The 23,677-nt window shown below is 43.6% G+C and overlaps 1 protein-coding gene across 2 annotated transcripts in view; it reads right to left on the bottom strand.

Annotated features, from left to right (window-relative positions):
• Positions 1-23,677, bottom strand: part of wfdc1 (WAP four-disulfide core domain 1) — a 57,236-nt gene that overhangs the window by 10,634 nt on the left and 22,925 nt on the right. For both annotated transcript variants that reach the window (XM_059651751.1, XM_059651750.1), the window contains exons 2-4: positions 13,918-14,113; positions 12,555-12,638; positions 3,546-3,686 (exon numbers count right to left, since the gene is read on the bottom strand). In XM_059651751.1, coding sequence (XP_059507734.1) covers positions 3,546-3,686; positions 12,555-12,638; positions 13,918-14,113 — 421 coding nt within the window. The remainder of the gene's footprint in view (positions 1-3,545; positions 3,687-12,554; positions 12,639-13,917; positions 14,114-23,677) is intronic.

Here is a 23,677-nt window from a genome sequence, read left to right as displayed (position 1 = left end):
GGGTGTAAGGGGAAATCGGGAAACTATAGACCTGTGATTCTGACTTTGGTTCTGGGTAAATTGTTGGAGGTGATTATAAATAATGGGATTTATGGGCATTTAGAGGCAAAAATTGATTAGGGATAGTTAGCATGGATTTGTGTACGGCAAATTGTGTCTCACAAACTTGATTGAGTTTTTTTTTAAAGGAAGTTACCAAAAAAGTTGATGATGGCAGAGCAGTAGACGTTGCCTATTTGGATTTTAGTAAAGCCTTCGACAAAATTCCGCATGGTAGACTAATTTGTAAAAGTTAAGTCGCTTGGGATTCAGGGTGAGTTTGCCAATTGGATACATGATTGGCTTAACAGTAAGAGACAGACAGGAATGGTGGAGGAACAAAAACAGAAGTTGCTGGAAAGGCTCAGCAGGTCTGGCAGCATCTGTGAAGAAAAAAAGTCAGAGTTAACGGGTTCATGTCCAGTGACCCTTCCTCAGAACATTAATGGTGGAGTGTTGCTTTTCGGGCTGGAGGTCTGTGACCAACAATGTTCCACGGGGATCAGTTCTAGGTCCTCTGTTGTTTATCATTTATATAAGTGATTTGGATGAGAATACAGAAGGCACGGTTAATGAGTTTGTGGATGAATAGACAGTGAAGAAGGTTTTCTAATATTACCAAGGGATCTTGATCATATGGGTCAAGGAGCTGAAAAATAGCATATGGAGTTCAACCTGGATAAATGAGAGGTATTGCATTTTGGTACAACAAACAATGTAGGGCTTATATGCTTAATGGTGGGGCCTTGGGTAGTATTGTAGAACAGAGGGACCTAGGGGTGCAGGTACATAATTCTTTAAAGTTTGTGTCACACATAGACAGGATGATTAAAAAGGCATTTAGCGTGCTTGCCTTCATTGCTCAGTCCTCTGAGCATAGGAGTTGAGATGTTATGTTGAGGTTGTACAGGACATTGATGAGGGCCCTTCTGGAATATTATGACCAGTTCTGGTTGCTCATTATAGGAAGGATATTATCAAGCTGGAGAGGGTTCAGAAGAGATTTTCCAGGATGTTGTCAGGTATGGAAGGTTTGAATTGTAAGGAAAGGCTGGATAGGCTGAGACTTTTTTCACTGGAGTGTCAGAGGTTGAGAGGAGACCTGATGGAAGTTTATAAAATAATGAATGAGAATTAGAGATAGAGTTAATGGTAGCTCTCTTTTCTCTAAGATGGGAAATTTCAAGTCTAGGGGGCACATTTATAAGGCGAGAGGAGAGAAATTTAAAAAAAAAGACTGGAGATAAATTTTTTAGACAGACCGTGGTTCGCGTGTGGAATGAACTTTCGGATGAAGTGGTGAATGCAGGTACAATTACAATGTTTAAAAGACCTTTGGATGGATACACAAACAGGAAATGTTTGGAGGGATATGATTAAGGAGTAGGCAGGTGGGACAAATATAGTTTGGGATTATGTTCAGCATAAACTAATTGGACCGAAGGGTCTGTTTCCGTACTGTATGGCTCTATGACTCCTGAATTACATCCAGACACAAGAGAACATTTCTGTGTACTGCTCTACTCCCTTGAACCCTCTGATGTATATTTAAAATGTTGAAACTAAGCCCAAGTGAGTGTTTACTTATTTGAAATCGTGACATTGAAAACTTTGACTGGAACTTTCTCCTGGAGGCAGATAAGATGGTAAAAGTAATATAATGAGATGCCAAGTGTTCAGACACTCTCTTGGCTGAGCCTCTGGATTACAATGGGACAGAATGGGAAGGTGAGAGGGAGCTAAAATAGCCCTCTTAACTTGCATGCTGTTTCTTCTGCTTCATCCCGCAAAGTATTTTCACAGAGATGGGATTGGGAGATGGCAAGTTTACCTATCCACACATAATGTGTAACTGTCAAGGCCTAATAAGAACCAACTGACACAGGTTTAGAAGCACCTCGCAGCTAGCTTGTGACAAAACTGTCACTCTGCCTTGCAGTGGTCTCACCCTTCTCCTCCCATTCCTCCCTGCATGGCAAATTGGTCCATTATTAGAGGTACATCCATTTTAACTGTTCAGACAAAACACTGTTGAAATAAAACAAAATTTGCTTTTAAACATTTTCTCATGCACTCATTAGGACAGATGCAAAATCGTCAAACCTCAAGTTGAGCAACAATTCAGATTTCAAGAGAAAAGGATACTGTTTGCATGGTGAGTGAACTTTGTGTGATTGTCATGGAGCATACAGGAGGTCCACCACACCTTTATTTAATTCAAACAAAGCAACATGTTCTTTTTAACTGGCAGAGGATCAGTCCCTGCATATGAATTTATGTGGCTTCTAGTAAGTATAAGTGACCTGTGTTGTGAGCATACTATTTCTGCGATTCTTAGTAGATTTGGGATTGTTCAGCAAATGTTGTATACTTTCAGAATAATATTTAATGTTAGGTGTCACCTTTTTAGTTGGGCAAGCAGAGTCTGGCTGAATCTGGCCAGTACGCAGTCTATTGTGACTAGCTTGAGGGATGTGCTGAAAGTCTATAGGATGTACCCAGCATCACACCAGCACTTATTCTCTTGGCCAGCATTATTCATTTGTGGAGTAGGTGGCAAGCTTTTTTTTGTTTGGTTACTGCATCCTGTCAGTAGAAAACATCAACTGTGTTGCTACTGCCCAATAACTCTGTAAAGTGGTTTGCTCATTGTCTTTTATACCTTACTCTTCCAGGATAATAAGTGAATAAAGAATGCCTTCATTTTAGCAAGCCTGTATGTAACCTCCATGTCAACAGCAATACATCATCCACTGGCTGATTCAATATTGCAAGCCGAATTGCAAAGGTATTGCTCAAGGAAGCAATGAGAATTTGAGCTGCTTCACAATACCAATCACATTCTAGATGTGCTACCTTTTTCTGAATATGTATTCATTGAACATATGAACTTAGCAGCTAATGCAGTTGAGTTCAGATCTTGAATATTAGATGTGATCCCGCCACTGGACAGTATTTGCTGAACAATTCTGAGGGTACTAAGAATTACACTAATAAACTATTTGAGACCATTAGTCAGGCTCACATTGTACATTACTTCTAGCAAGCCATTGATGCACAAGGAACTGTCCTGCGCAGAAGAAAAGAAACAGGTCTAGGCATTCACTTTTTTAAATTAAACAAAAGCATGGAGGTATTAGTTCCTCAGTTGAACCGCTTCCATAGAGAATGCACCAGAATTAATTTTCTAACCAATGAGTACACTTTTTGCATGCAGTGTTATTCCCATGGCATCTTGCATCTGTCCTCATGAGTGCAAGTCAAATAGCTTCAACAGCATGATTTTTAAGCAAACTTCAAGTTCAAACAAATTTTATATAGATTCACATAAAGAATCATTGCTCATTTCTTACATTATTCAGAATCATTCCTGTCAAATAAACTTCAATCATCTCAGACCTAGGTTTGAGGTCATCTGTATGATTCAATTATCAATGCTACATTCGCTCCCCCATTTGTTTTGTCACCACAGTATTAATAGTAGAACATGTAAAATTTTAACTGACCACTATTTCCTCGTTGCTTTATGCATTGTCCTCTGTTCGGAATTCCTTCTGCTGGATTCCCGGGATTTATGATGTGACAATCATAGCCGGTGGGACAATGTAGGGGTTCATCTCCATCCTCTGTGGTACTACAGGTTTCAGCTGCAGAAAAGACAAATGGCTAAACAAACTGTCATGACCCAATCTTGTAATTATATTGCAGTATCTGTGATAAAAAGAACAAAAGTTTGTGTAACTTGATCACAAACACTTTCAAAACATTATGTCATTGGTGAGATCTCAGTTCTGGATTTCCCAAAAGGAGAACATCCCTTCAGCATTCGTGCTGTTGAGCCCCCTCAATCCTATGCGTTTTAATAAGTTCATCTCTCATTTTTCTAAAACTCCAAGTGAGTATAGGCCCATCCTGGTCAATCTTCCTCATGAGAGAACTTCTCCATTGCAAGAATCATCACGGTAAAAGCTCCTCTGAACAGCTTCCGAAATAAGCACATGTCCTCCTTTTAAGCAAGATGATGAACGTTATACACAATATTGTAAGAATTGTCTTACCAGTGTCCCTAAATCCTTTGAATTGTGGCAGTTTACAAAAGGGAAAGAGACCTTTTGGCCATTAAGTTTACATTAGTTTTCTGCAAGGGCAGTTCATATAGTCCCCTCCTTTCATCTTCTCCCCATGACACAGCATATCTTTTATCTTCAAGTGTTTATTCCAACTCCCACTTGAAAACCTGAACTGATACTATCTCCACCACCCTCTGTGTAATCCAGGTGTCTGAGAGAGAAACCATGAGGGAAAGAGAGGGAAAGAGTGAGAATAAAATGAGCATATATGGGCTGTAATAGATATTAACATTTGAAAGTATAAATTAGTCAAACAAATAACCTTCAACTCTCATTACTAAATAAAAATGTTTGGCCAAACTAGATGTATGTAATTTTTTAAAAGTGTTGGCTGTTCTTGATGCCTATTGAAATTAATTACTTAACATAGACACCAAGATGATAGGAACAGGAGATGGCCTTTCAGCCCTTCGAGCCTGGCGTGCCATTCATCACAATCACGGCTGACCGTCCAATTCAATAGCCAAATCCTGCTTTATCCCCATGACCTTTGATCCCATTCACCCCAAGTGCTATATCTAATCGCCTATTGATTATATGCAGTATTTTGGCATCAACTAATACTTGTGGTAATGAATTCCACAGGCTCACCACTCTTTGGGTGAAGAAATGTCTCCTCATCTCCATCATAAATGGGCTATCCTGAATCCTCAGACTGCGATTCCTGGTTTTGGGCACAACCACCATTGGGAGCATCCTCCTTGCATCTACCCCATCTAGTCCAATCAGAATTTTATAAGTCTCTGAGATCCTCAGTCGTCTGAACTCCAGCAAAAACAATCCTCACCATGCCAAGGAGACAGAAAGGACTGCAGATGCTGGACACTAGAGTCAAAGAAATGCAGAGCTGGAAAAGCACTGCAGGTCAGATAGCATCTGAGGAGCAAGAAGGTCAACATTCCAGGTCAGATGTTTACTTTCCTGCCATTGGGATGCTGTCTGACGTACCCTAGTCAAGTCTGTCCTCATACATCAGTCCGGCTATCCCCAGAATCAGCATGGGAAACCTTCGCTGCACTCCCTCGAGAGCAAGAGCATCCTTCTTTAGAAAAGGTGACTAAAACTGCACACAGTATTCTAGGTATGGCCTCACTAAGGCCGTGTATAACTGCAACAACACATACCTCTCGCTGTACTCAAAACCTCTTGTAATGAATCATGTTTACTACTCACATTTGTCACGCCGAGAATTAGAACATTTTAAATGTATGTACCTATTAATAATAATAAAGCAGTTTAGGTTATGTACCTTTTTATAGTTTTGACTTCTGTATTTTCTTCCTGCTACTAACATTACATAAACAATGGGAAGCTATAACTAACTCAGTAAGCTTTATAAAATAGATCATAATTATCAGTTCAACTGCACTAATATTCCCGCGTTAACTCGATATCAGGCTTTCCAAACTGTGGGTTACGCCTTGAGCATGTCACCAGCAGAAATTTAGAGTTGTGAGCTCAGAGGCACCAATAGCTATCATGGAACTCCCATCAAATGCTAATAGATGTGTGGTTTCTTTAAATTCTCACAGCTCTCTAAATAATAGGTGTGGCTGATCCTTAAGACCTGATTGCTATTTTGCAAAACCCAGTGGAAAGTAAGTATTTACAAATACTGTGGACAAAACAGCTTTCCATCCCTGCTTTCACAGATGTTTAAATCTCATCTCCCTGACACCATTACTCACAAGCACAGACTTCTCTTACCTCCCTTCCCATGCAAACGTACACACACAAAAAAAATGTTGCGGAGCGGTGGTAAGTAACTCACCTCTCAATCATCTGCAAGACACAAACATTCCTGGCTGAGTGCAGCTCAATAACACTCAGGAAGCTTGACACCATCTAGGACAAACCCACTTGATTGGCACCACATCCATCACCTTTAACATTCATTCAAACAGAAAAGATAAGGAACTCCTTCCATTAGCTGACAGGCTGAGAACCACAGATCAATTTAAATGTGTTTGGGTCTTTTGCCAAAGGAGACATAACATATATGCATTAAATTCCCTGCATGAGAGAATGGGGCAGGTAGATTCAACCAGGCATTCCAAAAAGGTACTAGACAACTACCTGAAAATAGATGCGTTGGGCTACAGGGAAAAGACATGTGGAGTGGGACAAACTGAGCTGCTCTTGCAGAGAGGCAGCACTGACAGCATGGGCTGTACCTTTCTACACTGTAATGACTCTAAGCTTTTTATTGTTTTACCCTCGACATTAAGGGTCTTTAAGTTTTGGGATAATCAGTGCTGGCTGACATTAAACTAGCTAAAAGTAGTTTTATCATTCCAGTCGAAATCTAACAGCATGCTTTTGTCCAGTGACATTTGCTAGTTTTACAATTTATTGGAAAGATGCCTGAATTTAAGAGTTACAAAAGATAAAAAAAATCCTCCCCTACACAAAGTGATTTGCTTGTTTGAAAATGTAATGCAGTATGGGTGGAAATTAGGAACAGCAAGGGAGTAGTCACCTCGTTAGGGGTTTACTACAGGGGCCCCAATAGCAGCAGGGAGATTGAAGAAAGCATAGGTCGGCAGATTTCGGAAAAGTGTGGACGTAGTAGGGTTGTTGTAATGGGTGACTTTAACTTTCCCAATATTGATTGGAACCACGTTCGAGCAGAAGATTTGAATGGAGCTGTTTTTGTAAGGTGCGTTCAGGAGGGTTTCCTAACTCAGTACATTGACAGGCCGATGAGGGGAGAGGCCATTCTAGACTTGGTGCTCGGAAACGAGCCGGGGCAGGTATCAGATCTTGTGGTGGGAAAGCATTTTGATGATAGTGACCATAACTGCCTCACATTCTACATAGCTATGGAGAAGGAGAGGATTAGGCAAAATGGGAGGATATTTAATTGGGGAAGAGGAAACTATGATGCGATTAGACATGAGTTAGGAAGCATGGACTGGGAGCAATTGTTCCATGGTAAAGGCACTATAGACATGTGGAGACTGTTTAAGGAACAGTTGTTGCGAGTGATGAATAAATATGTCCCTCGGAGACAGGCAAGAAGGGGTAAGATAAAGGAACCTTGGATGACGAGAGCGGTGGAGCTTCTCGTCAAAAGGAAGAAGGTAGCTTACATAAGGTGGGGGAAGCTAGGGTCAAGCTCAGCTCTAGAGGATTACAGGCAGGCGAGGAAGGAGCTCAAAAATGGACTGAGGAGAGCCAGGAGGGGGCACGAGAAAGGCTTGGCAGAACGGATTAGGGAGAACACAAAGGCATTTTATACTTATGTGAGGAATAAGAGAATGGTCAAATAAAGAGTAGGACCGATCAGGGATAGCATAGGGAACTTGTGTGTGGAGTCTGAGGTGGTGGGGGAAGCCCTAAATGAGTTTTTTGCTTCTGTCTTTATGAAAGAAACGAACGTTGTAGTGAATGAAACCTTTGAAGAGCAGGTGTGCATGCTGGAATGGATAGAGATAGAGGACGCTGATGTGCTGAAAATTTTGTCAAACATTAAGATTGACAAGTTGCCAGGCCCGGACCAGATTTGTCCTCGGCTGCTTTTGGAAACGAGAAATACAATTGCTTCACCACTTGCGAAGATCTTTGCATCCTCGCTCTCCACTGGAGTCGTTCCTGAGGACTGGAGAGAGGCAAATGTAATTCCTCTCTTCAAGAAAGGAAATAGGGAAATCCCCGGCAATTACAGACCAGTAAGTCTCACGTCTGTCATCTGCAAGGTGTTAGAAAGGATTCTGAGGGATAGGATTTATGTGCATCTGGAAGAGCATGGCTTGATTAAATGCAGTCAACACGGCTTTGAGGGGGGCAGGTCGTGCCTCACAAACCTTATCGAGTTCTTTGAGGATGTGACTAGAAAAGTTGATGAGGGTCGAGCTGTGGATGTGGTGTATATGGACTTCAGCAAGGCATTTGATAAGATTCCCCATGGTAGGTTCATTCAGAAGGTCAGGAGGAATGGGATACAGGGGAACTTAGCTGTCTGGATACAGAATTGGCTGGCCAACAGAAGACAGCGAGTGGTAGTAGAAGGAAAATATTCTGCCTGGAAGTCAGTGGTGAGTGGGGTTCCACAGGGCTCTGTCCTTGGGCCTCTACTGTTTGTAATTTTTATTAATGACTTGGATGAGGGGATTGAAGGATGGGACAGCAAGTTTGCAGATGACACGAAGGTTGGAGGTGTCGTTGACAGTATAGAGGGCTGTTGTAGGCTGCAGCGGGACATTGACAGGATGCAGAGATGGGCTGAGAGGTGGCAGATGGAGTTCAACCTGGATAAATGCAAGGTGATGCATTTTAGAAGGTCAAATTTGAAAGCTGAGTACAGGATTAAGGATAGGATTCTTGGCAGTGTGGAGGAACAGAGGGATCTTGGTGTGCAGATACATAGATCCCTTAAAATGGCCACCCAAGTGGACAGGGTTGTTAAGAAAGCATATGGTGTTTTGGCTTTCATTAACAGGGGGAATTGAGTTTAAGAGTCATGAGATCTTGTTGCAGCTCTACAAAACTTTGATTAGACCGCACTTGGAATACTGTGTCCAGTTCTGGTTGCCCTATTATAGGAAAGATGTGGATGCTTTGGAGAGGGTTCAGAGGAGGTTTACCAGGATGCTGCCTGGACTGGAGGGCTTATCTTATGAAGAGAGGTTGACTGAGCTCAGACTTTTTTCATTGGAGAAAAGGAGGAGGAGAGGGGACCTAATTGAGGTATACAAGATAATGAGAGGCATAGATAGAGTTGATAGCCAGAGACTATTTCCCAGGGCAGAAATGGCTAACACGAGGGGTCATAGTTTTAAGCTGGTTGGTGGAAAGTATAGAGGGGATGTCAGAGGCGGTTCTTTACACAGAGTTGTGAGAGCATGGAATGCGTTGCCAGCAGCAGTTGTGGAAGCAAGGTCATTGGGGTCATTTAAGAGACTGCTGGACATGCATATGGTCACAAAAATTTGAGGGTGCGTACATGAGGATCAATGGTCGGCACAACATCGTGGGCTGAAGGGCCTGTTCTGTGCTGTACTGTTCTATGTTCTAAGAAGCAATCATTATTTGAGTGAATGAGTTATATGTTAATTAATTGAATCATAGAATAAATGGATTTGTATTTGTGTGTCGATTTCAGTTAGTCACTAGATGTTGAGCTCAGGTAGGTGATTCAGGTAAAGTCAACCAGCAGGTAAATAATGGCTCAAGTGACTGCCCAGGCAACACACATACATTTTAATAGGGGGAACAGTTGCATGAAGGCTGTGTTGCGTGTTGCTGGGCTGACATATTCAGAAACACATATTGGAAGATAAAACCTGAAAGAACTGCAGCTGTTGTAAATCAAGAACAACATCAGAAGCTGCTGGAAGCTCAGCAGGTCTGGCAGCATCTGTGCAGAAAAAAATCAGAGTTAACGTTTCGGTTCCAGTGACCCTTTCTCAGAACTGTCTCAACACACATTGAAACCCCACCATGGCAATTGGAGAATTGAAATTCTTACAAGAATTAACCTGGAATAAAAATCTGACACCGGTAACGATGACCGTACCAGAATACAAACCAAAACGAACTGAAATGCTGTAAGTCAGAAACAAAAAAAGACAGAGGTTGCTAGAAAAGCTCAGGTCTGGCAGAATCTGTGAGGTGGAGTCCAAGTTAACATTTTGGATCTGTTTCCGAGGATGGTTCACTGGATCCGAAACGATAACTGATTTCTCTTCCCAGATGCTGCCAGACTCACTGAGCTTTTCAAGCAATTTCTGGTTTTGTTTCTGCTCTGTCCTTTATCTGACTTCCTTTTAGATTACAAAATTCCCCTCTGAAATGGCAATATTAGTCTCATAATTGTCCAGGAGGGACAAATAAATGTTGGTCTTGGCAATGACGTCCACATCTGGTAAATGCTGTGAATTCTTTTGTAAAATTGGAAAAGGCATGCGATTTTAATCACACCGATGCATCTGTCCAGGCAATTTTGTGTCATTCATGGTCACAAAAGGAAGTCTGGGAAAATAATTGATGTGGGGAATAAATATCAAAACAAAAGCTGACAGGTCATCTTTTCCATTCACTTTTGGGATTTGAAGGTCATTGGCAAATGTTGCCCGCTCCTAGGTACAATTGAATAGTTTTCTAGGCCATTTCAGGTGGCAGGTGAGCATCAATCATGTTATTTAGCACTTGAGCCACATATCAGTTCGGTATGTTTAGGTTTGCTGGGTTTCTTCCCTCAAGGAAATTGTTTTATTCCCTTTGATAATAATAGGAGTTGCGAGGATCATAAAATAAATTTATGTTTTTTTTGACTCCCAGTCATGTTCATTCATGTGTTATTACATATGGGGATGTGCCATACTGACATATTTGCACAACATGTGCCTATTGGGCAGCACGGTGGCTCAGTGGTGAGCACTGCCATGTCACAGTTTCAGGGACCCGGGCTCAATTCCACCCTCGGGAGACTGCCTGTGTGGAGTTTGTACATTCTCCCCATGTCTGTGTGGGGTTTCCTTTGGGTGCTCTGGGTTCCTCCCACAGTCCAAATATGTGCCGGGTAGGTGCATTGGCCATACTAAATTCCCAGGGCTGTTTAGGTTGGGTGGGGAAAATGTAGGGGAATGGATCTTGGTGAAATGCACTTCAGAGGGGCAGTGTGGACTTATTGGGCTAAATGGTGTGTTTCCACACTGCGGAGATTCTATGATCATGTGCTTTATGACCTGTTAAAAGAAATAAAGGCTTCTTTTTCAATAGAGAGGAAGGAAGACCCAGATTTTCTTTGTCCAACAACATTGTGGAGATTGGTAATGGGACAAAAGCAATTTGTTTATGCACAGAACTAATTTTGCTTTGGCAGTCACACAACACCAAGTTATAGACCAAGATAATGAAATGTGAGGCTGGATGAACACAGCAGGCCAAGCAGCATCTCAGGAGCACAAAAGCTGACGTTTCGGGCCTAGACCCTTCATCAGAGAGGGGGATGGGGAGAGGGAACTGGAATAAACAGGGAGAGAGGGGGAGGCGGACCGAAGATGGAGAGTAAAGAAGATAGGTGGAGAGAGTGTAGGTGGGGAGGTAGGGAGGGGATAGGTCAGTCCAGGGAAGACGGACAGGTCAAGGAGGTGGGATGAGGTTAGTAGGTAGCTGGGGGTGCGGCTTGGGGTGGGAGGAAGGGATGGGTGAGAGGAAGAACCGGTTAGGGAGGCAGAGACAGGTTGGACTGGTTTTGGGATGCATCCCAAAACCAGTCCAACCTGTCTCTGCCTCCCTAACCGGTTCTTCCTCTCACCCATCCCTTCCTCCCACCCCAAGCCGCACCCCCAGCTACCTACTAACCTCATCCCACCTCCTTGACCTATCCGTCTTCCCTGGACTGACCTATCCCCTCCCTACCTCCCCACCTACACTCTCTCCACCTATCTTCTTTACTCTCCATCTTCGGTCCGCCTCCCCCTCTCTCCCTGTTTATTCCAGTTCCCTCTCCCCATCCCCCTCTCTGATGAAGGGTCTAGGCCCGAAACGTCAGCTTTTGTGCTCCTGAGATGCTGCTTGGCCTGCTGTGTTCATCCAGCCTCACATTTCATTATCTTGGAATTCTCCAGCATCTGCAGTTTCCATTATCTCTGATACTATATTAACACCAAGTTATAGACCAACAGGTTTATCTGAAATCACAGGCTTTTGGAATCCTGTTCCTTCAACAGGTGAAGTGAAGGGAGATGCACATGCATAGAAAAAAAATAGGTGGAGAGATAATGGCAAGTTATCTATTGAGGATCTTAATTACCTGGAGTTAATTAAAAGTGTAAGTGGCGTATTGACAGGCTGAAATACAAGTCTTTGCAAGTGTCAACTGGTGTGAGTAAAGTGTCAACACCTGAATAACAAGAGAAGAGTTGACCTACGAACCAATAAATTGAGACAGAGAGGTAACCAAAAAGAAATCAAAAATCAATTATGGTTAATTAAAAGTTGAGGGGACCAGTAGATTTACATTAAAATGTTCTTCTACACCATGCAAAAATACAACCAAGAAAAAAAGTTCAATTAAGCTGAAGTGTATTTTTGCACATTTACCAATGCTAATTATCTCATTTACTATTTATCAGAAGTTGTCTGATGTTCAATTCACTTCCTTACTTTTTTCCCACTTCTTACTGTTAATATTAGAATGATGAAAACCCTGAAAGTGCAGTAATCAGGCCAGTCTTTAAATGTATCTATGATTGAAATACTCAGTAACTTGAAGAAAAAAAATGAGAGAAATCTGGATCAGAAATGATTTCAATGAATGGCATTTCAGGCTTAAGGGGCTAAATTGTCATACAAAATAATTAGTGCACATACAACATATCGGGGTGTTCAATCTACTCATTTATAGTGAAATCACTGATTATATTGAAGAAACAACACCTTGAAGTACTTCTTCTGGTCCATCAAGTAGCCATCCATTACCTCCGAGCCATCTGGGCTTTGGTTGTATCAACCAATCTAGGACTAAAAATTAACATTGTAGTTAAACAAGGCAGCAAAAACAAAGAAACAACTTTGCACGGCCTTTGGGTGTGAAGTATAAATCAATGATTATTAGTAATTTGAAATGCAATCCATGTCACAAAATATTCTTCCTACAGTAGTGGAACAATTATGCAAATTCCATGGGACAATATATTTGTCATGTAACTTACTTGGAGCCTGGGTATTCACATTATTTCTACTTGTCATTGAAACGCATAGTTTTACTGGGAATTGAAGAGAGGTAAGGAAATAAGATCTATCTAATGCAATCGCCAGATTTATTTTCAGTTTGAGGGAGCAAATTTCAGCAAATTATCGTATTTGTTTGCCTTTCTGGTGAAGACATTCTCTTGTCAAACTCATTGTCTTTCTCCATTTCAGAAGCTAAAGGATGGTCATTATGATCTGCAGTGACAAATTCACTTCCAGTGGAAGATCTATTCAAGCTTCCAAGATAGAAAATATTTAAGAGGCTAAGTGGAAGTTGTGTCTATTCGTTAAAGCAAATGTCCTTCAAAGAATGGCTGCAAAATACATTGTTATTTTTAGTCTGTTATCTTCGTCATCTTTACATACCTAGAACTCTACCAAACCTGAAGAAATCCCAGATGATTATACTCTAGTACAATTATTTATAGTTGCTGCATTCTACTTGTTCAGTATTTGGAAGCAAAACTCATTAGTTTGCTAAACCGAGGGGTTGAATGTTTTTAATGTTGTAATATTATTTTGATTAAAAATGAGCAAGTCTTCGATTTGCATTCATTAAATAATCATTCCAAATGTTGAGTTGCAAGCCTTGGCAAAAGAGAGAAGGAGGCAAGCAAAAGCATCCATCTTAGAAAGAGGGAAAACCGAGCAGGCACATGAGCCTTACACAGTGTTGACAGACCTATCAGCACATTGCTACCGGGTCTAGGCCCGAAACGTCAGCTTTTGTGCTCCTGAGATGCTGCTTGGCCTGCTGTGTTCATCCAGCCTCACATTTTATTATCTTGGAATTCTCCAGCATCTGCAGTTCCCATTATCTCTGAGCACATTGCTACAGATTGATTGAGGCAGAAGGTTGGGAGCACATTCCTTAAAGAGTCTTTCAGCCAGGCAAGATGGAGGAATGAAAACTATGTTCTTGTCAGCCTGTAGCAAATGGAATTAAGAGATTTTAAAGTCCGTTGTGCTTTCTGCGTAACTAAAGGCTACGCTGCCATTATGAATATACCAAAGAATGTTCACAGAATCTTGCAAAGATTAACTATACCTGGTGGTGGCTTTACTGATTCCAAACAAGCATAAATACACCCATTATAACAGCAGCGTTTGTGCCTTTCACATTCAGAGTCCGACCTGCAGCTGGGAACATCACAGGCTCTGTCTGGCAAAGCCTGCGGAGGAGGAGGACATCGATCGTTCTTCTGGTATGGTGATGAATATGAAACCAGCTGATACTCATAGTCCTGTGTAAGAATAAAAAGAAACCGCAAACTTTAGCTCATGTAGCAACCACGAGCCAATTCAAACGTATTTGATGCCGAATTAATTTTCCACTTTTACTGCTACTTTGCTTACAGCTGGACTGGTTAAATGACAAAGTTGCCTCTTTTTACAACAGCATTGCAAATTTGCTGGTAGCAAGTGTCCTTTTGTTTCAACTCAATGTGAATTCGCCTGTCATACAGTAAGTTTGATGCATTATCAATGGATTAAAATCATCATCTACATAGTTTCCTGCTGTTCCCCATTTGCGAAATACTTTCTTTCTTGACAGAAATTTTACCACCACGTATAGAGTAAAAGGTTAATATTCATACGCAAGTAGCTAATCGATATCAGTAGTATTATAAGAGATCACAGGGGTAGACTCTCGAGATAAACAAAGATTATTTGTACAACGTTGTGCTAGGGTTTGATATTTGAGAAGGACAGTTAGTAGCATGTTCGATAAAAAGGTAATATTACTAACACGCTCAACTTCGTATTCTCTAGACCTTAGAGATAATGGGAACTGCAGATGCTGGAGAATTCCAAGATAATAAAATGTGAGGCTGGATGAACACAGCAGCCAAGCAGCATCTCAGGAGCACAAAAGCTGACGTTTTGGGCCTAGACCCTTCATCAGAGAGGGGGATGGGGTGAGGGTTCTGCAATAAATAGGGAGAGAGGGGGAGGCGGACCGAAGATGGAGAGAAAAGAAGATAGGTGGAGAGAGTATAGGTGGGGAGGTAGGGAGGGGATAGGTCAGTCCAGGGAAGACGGACAGGTCAAGGAGGTAGGATGAGGTTAGTAGGTAGGAGATGGGGGTGCGGCTTGGGGTGGGAGGAAGGGATGGGTGAGAGGAAGAACTGGTTAGGGAGGCAGAGACAGGCTGGGCTGGTTTTGGGATGCAGTGGGTGGAGGGGAAGAGCTGGGCTGGTTGTGTGGTGCAGTGGGGGGAGGGGACGAACTGGGCTGGTTTAGGGATGCAGTGGGGGAAGGGGAGATTTTGAAGCTGGTGAGGTCCACATTGATACCATTAGGCTGCAGGGTTCCCAAGCGGAATATGAGTTGCTGTTCCTGCAACCTTCGGGTGGCATCATTGTGGCACTGCAGGAGGCCCATGGTGGACATGTCATCTAAAGAATGGGAGGGGGTAGTGGAAGTGGTTTGCGACTGGGAGGTGCAGTTGTTTGTCGCGAACCGAGCGGAGGTGTTCTGCAAAGCGGTCCCCAAGCCTCCACTTGGTTTCCCCAATGTAGAGGAGGCCACACCGGGTACAGTGGATGAAGGATCTAGGCCCGAAACGTCAGCTTTTGTGCTCCTGAGATGCTGCTTGGCCTGCTGTGTTCATCCAGCCTCACATTTTATTACAATTGCCCAGAAGCTTGGTTTCACATTACCAAGTCACCCTTTATTTACATGTACACAGTCAGAGCCCAGCCAGCTCAAATCCAGTCTTTCAAGTGAGGAGTCTTTCTGAATCTCCTGTTTATTTTGTTTCCTGCATATTTATTTTGTTTTTTTTAAGTTTTCAGAGCCAGTCCCTAGACAGAATGGATCTTCAGCATCTCCTGTTTATATCTGTTAGCAAGGGCTTCCTGATTGGCCCACATTAACAACCCCAAACAAGAATCTCAGTCAATGAGATCCACCTAGACCTGGTTTCAATCACTACAGGGACACTTTGGGGCTAATGGTTTAACCAATCATGAACAAGATCTGCAGACTGTAAGGCTGGAAGTCTGAGTCTATAGGTCTGAGGCTGGAAAAGCACAGCAGTTCAGACAGCATCAGGGGAGGAAGAAAATCAATGCTTCAGGCTGAAACCCTTTGTCAGGACTGGGGATGGGGAGCCCAGACACAGAGGGAGGGAGTGGGGCTTGAGGGATGGGTAGGAGAGATGGTGGTAGGTGGATGCAGGGTTAATAACAGGGGTTGAAATTGTATCAGTGATAATGGGAACTGCAGATGCTGGAGAATCCAAGGTAACAAAGTGTGGAGTGGATGAACACAGCAGGCCAAGCAGCATCTCAGGAGCACAAAAGCTGACATTTCGGGCCTAGACCCTTCATAGGCCTGAAACGTCAGCTTTTGTGCTCCTGAGATGCTGCTTGGCCTGCTATGTTCATCCAGCTCCAAACTTTGTTATCTAACAACAGAGATTATTGTGATTGGTCTGTGGGAAGGGTGGAGTGGATAGGTGAGTGGGAAGATGGACAGGTCAGGTCAAGGAGATGAGGAAGAGTGAGAGGGTTGGAAATGGGATAAGGGTGGGGTTGGAGGGATTTTAAACCTGGTTAAATCAATATGGAGGCCACTGGGCTGTAAGCTACCAAGGTGAAATATCAGGTATTGTCTTCCAGTTTACGCTTGGCCTCATTCTGACAGTGGAGGGGGCTGAAGATGGACATGCCATCAGGGAAGGGAGAGGGGAACTTAAAATGGATGGTAACTGGAAGGTCAGGTTGGTTGATGCATGCAGAGCGCAGATACTCTGTGAACCAGTCTCCAAGTCTGCATTTGGTCTCCACAGTATAGAGGGGACCACATCGAGAGCAATGGATGCAATAGATTAGGTTTGATGAAGTGCAGGTGAATCTCTGCCAGATCTGGAAGGATTGTTTGGGGCCTTGGATGGAGGTGAAAGGTCAGGTGTTGCACCTTTTTTGTGGTTGCAGGGAAAGGTAGCGGCTGTGGTGGAGAAATTGATGAGGAGCCTGGAGTTGACGAGGAAGTCACAGAATGAATGGTCCATGCAGAAGCAAACAGGGTGGGGAGGGAAATATCTTTTTATTAGTGGGGTCTGATTTCCATCATTACAATGTCAGAGGATGATGCATTGGATTTGGATGTTGGTGGGATGGTACATGAGGACTAAGGGGATTCTATCCTTGTTGCTATTGGGGGGAGGAGGTTGGAGGGCAGAAGTGTGGGAAATGGAGGGGATGTGGTTGAGGGCATCCTTCATTATAGAAGAGAGGAAATTATGGTCCCTAAAGTAGGAGGATATCAAGGATGTTCTGGGGTAGAACACTTCATTCTGGGAGAAGATGCAATGGAGGTGGAGGAATTCAGAGAATGGGACAGCATTTTTGCAGGAGGGTGGGTGAGAGGAGGTGTAGTCCAGGGAATCTTGCGAGTCAGTGGGTTTGAAATTGATGACGATGGTGAGTCAGCGAGGAGTTCAAGTGATTCATCAACTTCGCCAACACCTTCCACCCCGCCCTCAAATTCTAGACTATTTCTGACACCTCCCTCCCTTTCCTGGACCTGTCCATCTTCACCTCCACAAACCAACTCATCACAAACTCCCCTGATGACATGTCTATTCCTTGGCCACCTCCATTGTTAGAGGGAGGCCAAATATAAACTGGAGGAACACCATCCGATATTTTGCCTTGGAAGCTTAGAGCCCAATCGCTTCAACACTGACTTCACCAAATCCCCTCCCTTATCCCATGTCCATTCTCCTCCTCCTCACCTCCCTGACCTGACCCGTCCATCTTCCCATTCACCTATCCTCGCCACCTTCCCCATGGACCAATCACGCTAACACCCTCCATGCATCTACCCTGCACCATTTCTCCTACCCACCTCCAAGCCCCACCCCCTCTCTGTGTGTACATCTGGGCTTCCTTCCCTCTCCTGATGAAAGATTTCTGCCCGAAACATTGGTATTCCTCTTCCTGCGATGCTGTCTAACCTACTGTGCTTTTCCAGCCTCACAACAACAAGGTCTGTGCCATTTTTATGCATTTGACAGCAATGAAGATGATGCTTTTAGTGATGAACGATACACATGAAGGAACTGCTACCTCTGGTTGATATCTTTGGCATTTTTGATATTTACCTCAGGCAGCAACACAATATTATAACAGAGAAGAAGTTTAAGAAACAATGCTAAAGAAAAACCGAGAGACATGAATTAATGACCTCTATCAATTAACAGAAAATAATGAGCTTGTAACTAGTGGAGAAGACCTGATAAGGAAATGCATTGTGGTTGGAGTTTTGAAAGAAAGCTTATTTTTCCACAGCTAAGAGGAGACTTGACAAAAGCAAGAGTGTTACAATTGGCAAGGTAGCTAGACATGAGGAAATACTTAAGTTTTTATTTGCTTGTTCAAGAAGAGAAAACAATGGAGGAAGAATTATTTGTAGAGCACAGGAGACGAAATCGCACCGAAGCTGAGGCAGGGAAAGCATGAAGAAAAGGTGAGTCACCAGCCATAATTCTGCAGTCAGTTCCCATTATGTAATTGTATTATAATGAATAATTATTACTGTTGCTTTTGGACAAATTAAGAATTTTATCAGTGATAATGGGAACTGCAGATCCTGGAGAATCCAAGATAATAAAATGTGAGGCTGGATGAACACAGCAGGTCCAGCAGCATCTCAGGAGCACAAAAGCTGACGTTTCGGGCCTAGACCCTTCAGAGAGGGGGATGGGGAGAGGGAACTGGAATAATTAGGGAGAGAGGGGGAGACGGGCCGAAGATGGAGAGAAAAGAAGATCGGTGGAGAGGAGAGTATAGGTGGGGAGGTAGGGAGGGGATAGGTCAGTCCAGGGAAGACGGACAGGTCAAGGAGGTGGTAGGTAGGAGATGGAGGTGCGGCTTGGGGTGGGAGGAAGGGATGGGTGAGAGGAAGAACAGGTTAGGGGACAGGTTGGACTGGCTTTGGGATGCAGTGGGTGGAGGGGAAGAGCTGGGCTGGTTGTGTGGTGCAGTGGGGGGAGGGGACGAACTGGGCTGGTTTTGGGATGCGGTGGGGGAAGGGGAGATTTTGAAGCTGGTGAAGTCCATATTGATACCGTTGGGCTGCAGGGTCCAAACCCACCACACCCGGTACCTTTCCCTGCAACCGCAGGAAATGCTACACTTGCCCCCACACCTCCTCCCTCACCCCTCACCCCTATCCCAGGCCCCAAGATGACTTTCCATATTAAGCAGATGTTCACCTGCACATCTGCCAACGTGGTATACGGCATCCATTGTACCCAGTGTGGCTTCCTCTACATTGGGGAAACCAAGCGGATGCTTGGAGACCGCTTTGCAGAACACATCCGCTCGGTTCGCAACAAACAACTGCACCTCCCAGTCGCAAACCATTTCCACTTCCCCTCCCATTCTTTAGATGACATGTCCATCATGGGCCTCCTGCAGTGCCATAATGATGCCACCCGAAGGTTGCAGGAACAGCAACTCATATTCCGCCTGGGAACCCTGCAGCCTAATGGTATCAATGTGGACTTCACCAGTTTCAAAATCTCCCCTTCCCCCACCGCATCCCAAAACCAGCCCAGTTCATCCCCTCCCCCCCACTGCACCACACAACCAGCCCAGCTCTTCTCCTCCACCCACTGCATCCCAAAACCAGTCCAACCTGTCTCTGCCTCCCTAACCTGTTCTTCCTCTCACCCATCCCGTCCTCCCACCCCAAGCCGCACCCCCATCTCCTACCTCCTAACCTCATCCCACCTCCTTGACCTGTCCATCTTCCCTGGACTGACCTATCCCCTCCCCACCTATCTTCTTTTCTCTCCATCTTCGGTCCGCCTCCCTCTCTCTCCCTATTTATTCCAGAACCCTCACCCCATCCCCCTCTCTGATGAAGGGTCTAGGCCCGAAACGTCAGCTTTTGTGCCCCTGAGATGCTGCTGGGCCTGCTGTGTTCATCCAGCCTCACATTTTATTATCAAGAATTTTATAACAGGATTCAGGAAATCAGGTTAACAATAGCTTATGTGATGCAGATTTTTAAAAATTCATTCACAGGATGAGGGCATTGCTGATGAGGCCAGTATTATTGCTCATCCCTAATTGCCCAGGGTCCAGTAAACAGTCAACTACATTACTGTGTGTCTGGAGTCACATGTAGGTCAGACCAGGTAAAGATGGAAGCTTTCTTCCCTAAAGCACATTAGCCAATCTGATGAGTTCTTCCAACAATTGGCAATAGATTCAGTCATCATTGGACTCTTAATTCCAGATATTATTGAATTCAAATTCCATCACTGCCATGGTGGGATTCAAACCCAGGTCTTAACTGCCCTCTGGGCAATTAAGGATGGACAATAACTGCTGTCTAGCCAGCAACGCCCCCAATCTGTGGATGAATAATGTAAAAAAATTCCTGCATAAAACCATGACATATTCAAATTTGTACCACAGTGAGAAGGGTCAAGCTCAAAATCAAAATTAAAATCTCACCCAAACACGTTATAGCCAAGACACTGGCGAATTCACAATTAATGTTTGAGAGAAATAACAGAATCGGGAAGAATTTAATGAGCTGTGAAATTAAATGCATGGTGGCTCAGTGGTTAGCACTGCAGCCTCACAGCACCAGGCAGGCATCGGATGACTGTCTTTGCAGAGTTTACACATTCTCCCTGTGTCTGCGTGGGTTTCCTCCGATGCTCCGGTTTCCTCCCACAGTCCAAAGATGTGCAGGCTAGGTGGATTGGCCATGCTAAATTGCCTGTGGTGTTCAGGGGTGTGTGAGTTATTGGGGGATGGGTCTGGGTGGGATGCTTCAAGGGGCGGTGTGGACTTGTTGGGCCAAAAGGCCTGTTTCCATACTGTAGGGAGTCTAATCTAAACAGGCAAAAAACAACAAAATTTTGAGCTGGTCGCTAAGACAGTCATATCAATCCTACCCATCAGTACAGGGACCATGATGTATGAACTAAAAATACCAGAAAAGGTTAGTTAACTGCAACACTGCAGTTTAAAAGAGAAACAATCACAGAGACCCTATATGTGATTGAAAGTCAAAAGAATTTGTTACATAGCAGGAAAGTATGCATGTTTGAGACTTCTTACACAATTGATAAGCTGGACAGCCAGGGAACAAGAGGAATTCAGATGAAAGAATTCCCACAATTGTTCAGTGGTTTATGAAAGCTAAAAACAGCATACAATGTAACATTGAGAGTAAAAAGCTAACCTCTGGTTATATCGTCCAAGAAGGGTTCATGTCCAAGTTTGAAGAAAGTGAAGCAGAAATTGAAGAAATGCTGAAACGGGGAGTGATTTCATTAGAGACAAGGCTAACAAATTGGCTATAACGTGGGGTAGATGCCAAAACTAACTGGTTGAGAAAGAATGTGTGTTGATCTGACAGAATTAAAGACAACAGTACAGAGACAAGTCTGTCCTATGGGGCCTGTGATTGAGAGTCGGGTGGAGCTAGCTGAAAGCACAATTTTTACTGAACTTGATGCCAACCATAGCTTTTGACAGCTTCCTTTGGACAAAGAATCAAACTACTACATGTTTATAACAACATTTGGATAATATTGTTCTAAACGTTTATTTTTTCGGGCATAACACTGGCATCAGAAATTTCTTCTCTGGTTCTGTAATTACATTTGTTTCAAAATTGTTCACCTTCAACATTTCCTGATTCTGACAAAGGCTCATTGATCCAAAGTATTAATTTGGATTCTTGACATCGGATCAAGTTGGGCTTTGAACACACACTGGCCAGGAAAGAGAGCTGAGGGGAAATCCCATGGGTGGAGGTTCTGAATTTGCCTCCTCCGCCCTCAACATCATCTTGAGAATGAAAGGTGGATTCCCAACTCCTCTGGCAGCAGAGTGATGGAAGCTCCCTGGGCTCACCAACCCCAGCGTGGCAGCTGGACCCTCTGTGACAGGCACAGGGGAGCCTTCATCATTGAGGTATCCTTGGAGACCTAAATCAAAATAAAGGCTTCAGAGGGCCAAGGCAGCATGTCTATCTGGTCAAAACATCTGAGCCAAATGTGTAATCTTATCGAATTCTTTGCACTAAAATCATTGAACAGGCAACCACATATTCTTTTTAAAAGGGCAAAGACATCTGTTCCATAAGGAGAAATTTTAAATGGATGGGTCAGCCGAGGAGACTTCCGTTTGTGTAGGACACTTACTCTAATGCAGAGACTTGATGGGTCGAATGGCCTGTTTCTTCACTGGAACATTCTATCATTCTACAGCCATATAAAAACAGGTCAGAACAAAAATGGGTGGCATCGTGGCTCAGTGGTTAGCACTGTCGCCTCACAGCACCAGGGACCCGGGCTTGTTTCCACTCTTGGGCGACTGTCTGTGTCGAGTTTGAACATTCTTCCCGTGCCTGCGTGGGTTTCCTCCGGGTTCTCCGGTTTCCTTCCACAGTTCAAAAGGTGTGCAGGCTAGGTGGATTGAATGTGCCAAATTGCCCATAGTGTTCAGGTTTTGTGTAGATTAGATGGGCTATTGGGGGGGGGGGGGGATGAGTCTCGCTGGGATGTTCCGAGGTTCGGAGTGGACTTGTTGAGTCGAAAGGCCTGTTTCCACACTAGGATTCCCAAAAAAAAAACAGATGCAATTTTAAACTGAAACAGACGATTCTGGAGGTGTTCAGCAGGGTTGGCAGCATCTGTGGAAAGAATTCACCAACTTTTTTATAGAATCCCTACAACACAGAAAGAGGCTGTGTGGCCCATCAAGCCTGCACTGACCCTCCAAACAGCATCTCACCCAGACCCAGTCCCTCGACCCCATCCCCATAACTCTGCATCTATCATGGTTAATTTACCAATGGACAACACAGACAGTTTAGCATGGCTAATCCATCTAACCTGCACAGCTTTGGGCTGCGAAGGAAACCGGAGGACCCAGAGAAAAGCCACAGACATGGGGAGAATACGTTACCCTCATCAATATATTACGTAAATGGGCTTTTAACCATTATGCAGTCAAAACAGACCAAATGGACGCATTTAATTTTCATAAATAAAAAATTAGAAAACTTTGTAATAGCATTTTCAGTAGAATAAAGATGAGCAGCATTCATTTTTGCACGGATATATCAGCACACTATGCACATGATGAAAGTAGCTGTTGAAGTTCTCTAAGTGCAAGCAATGAAGGACCACATTGGGTCTAGCGTAGTAAAGGAAAACCAATTCCTTGTCTACCTAGAAGAGTATCTTGGAATTAATAAGTTTCTATTTATTGCCTGTTAGCAGTTAGTTGGGTCTTACTGCTACGAGAGCTTCAGCTGATGTGCCCACAAATCCATATACCATTATCATGTGGTTGGTGCATTCCCCATATACAATACTTACAGCCCACAGCCCCGTCTTCACAACATGCAACCTCTAGGTCTGCTGACTCTGCAGCCAGCTGCAGGGTCATGCTGGTTAAAAGCCCATTTCATGTAGTATATTGGTGAAGTTTGCATATTCTCCCCGTGTCTATGTAGATTTCCACCAGGTATTCTGGTTTCCTTCCACAGTCCAAAGATGTGCATGTTAGATGGATTAGCCATGCTAAATTGGCCATACAGTGTCCATAGGTGGATTAACCACGGTAAATGCTGTGTTATGGGTCTGGATGAGCTGCTTTTTGGAGGGTCAGTGCAGACTTGATGAGCCAAACAGCCTCTTCCGGCGTTGTAGGGATTCTATGAAAAAAAGTTGGCGAATTCTTTCCAGAGTTGGTAGATGGCAAAATGCTGGGTGGGCTGCAGCAAAGAGAAATGCCCCCAAAATGAGGCTTCATGCAAGC

The sequence above is a fragment of the Stegostoma tigrinum genome, chromosome 16, assembly GCF_030684315.1.
Source record: "Stegostoma tigrinum isolate sSteTig4 chromosome 16, sSteTig4.hap1, whole genome shotgun sequence".
NCBI classification, from domain to species: Eukaryota; Metazoa; Chordata; class Chondrichthyes; order Orectolobiformes; family Stegostomatidae; genus Stegostoma; species Stegostoma tigrinum.
This window is presented reverse-complemented; position numbering and strand designations above follow the sequence as displayed.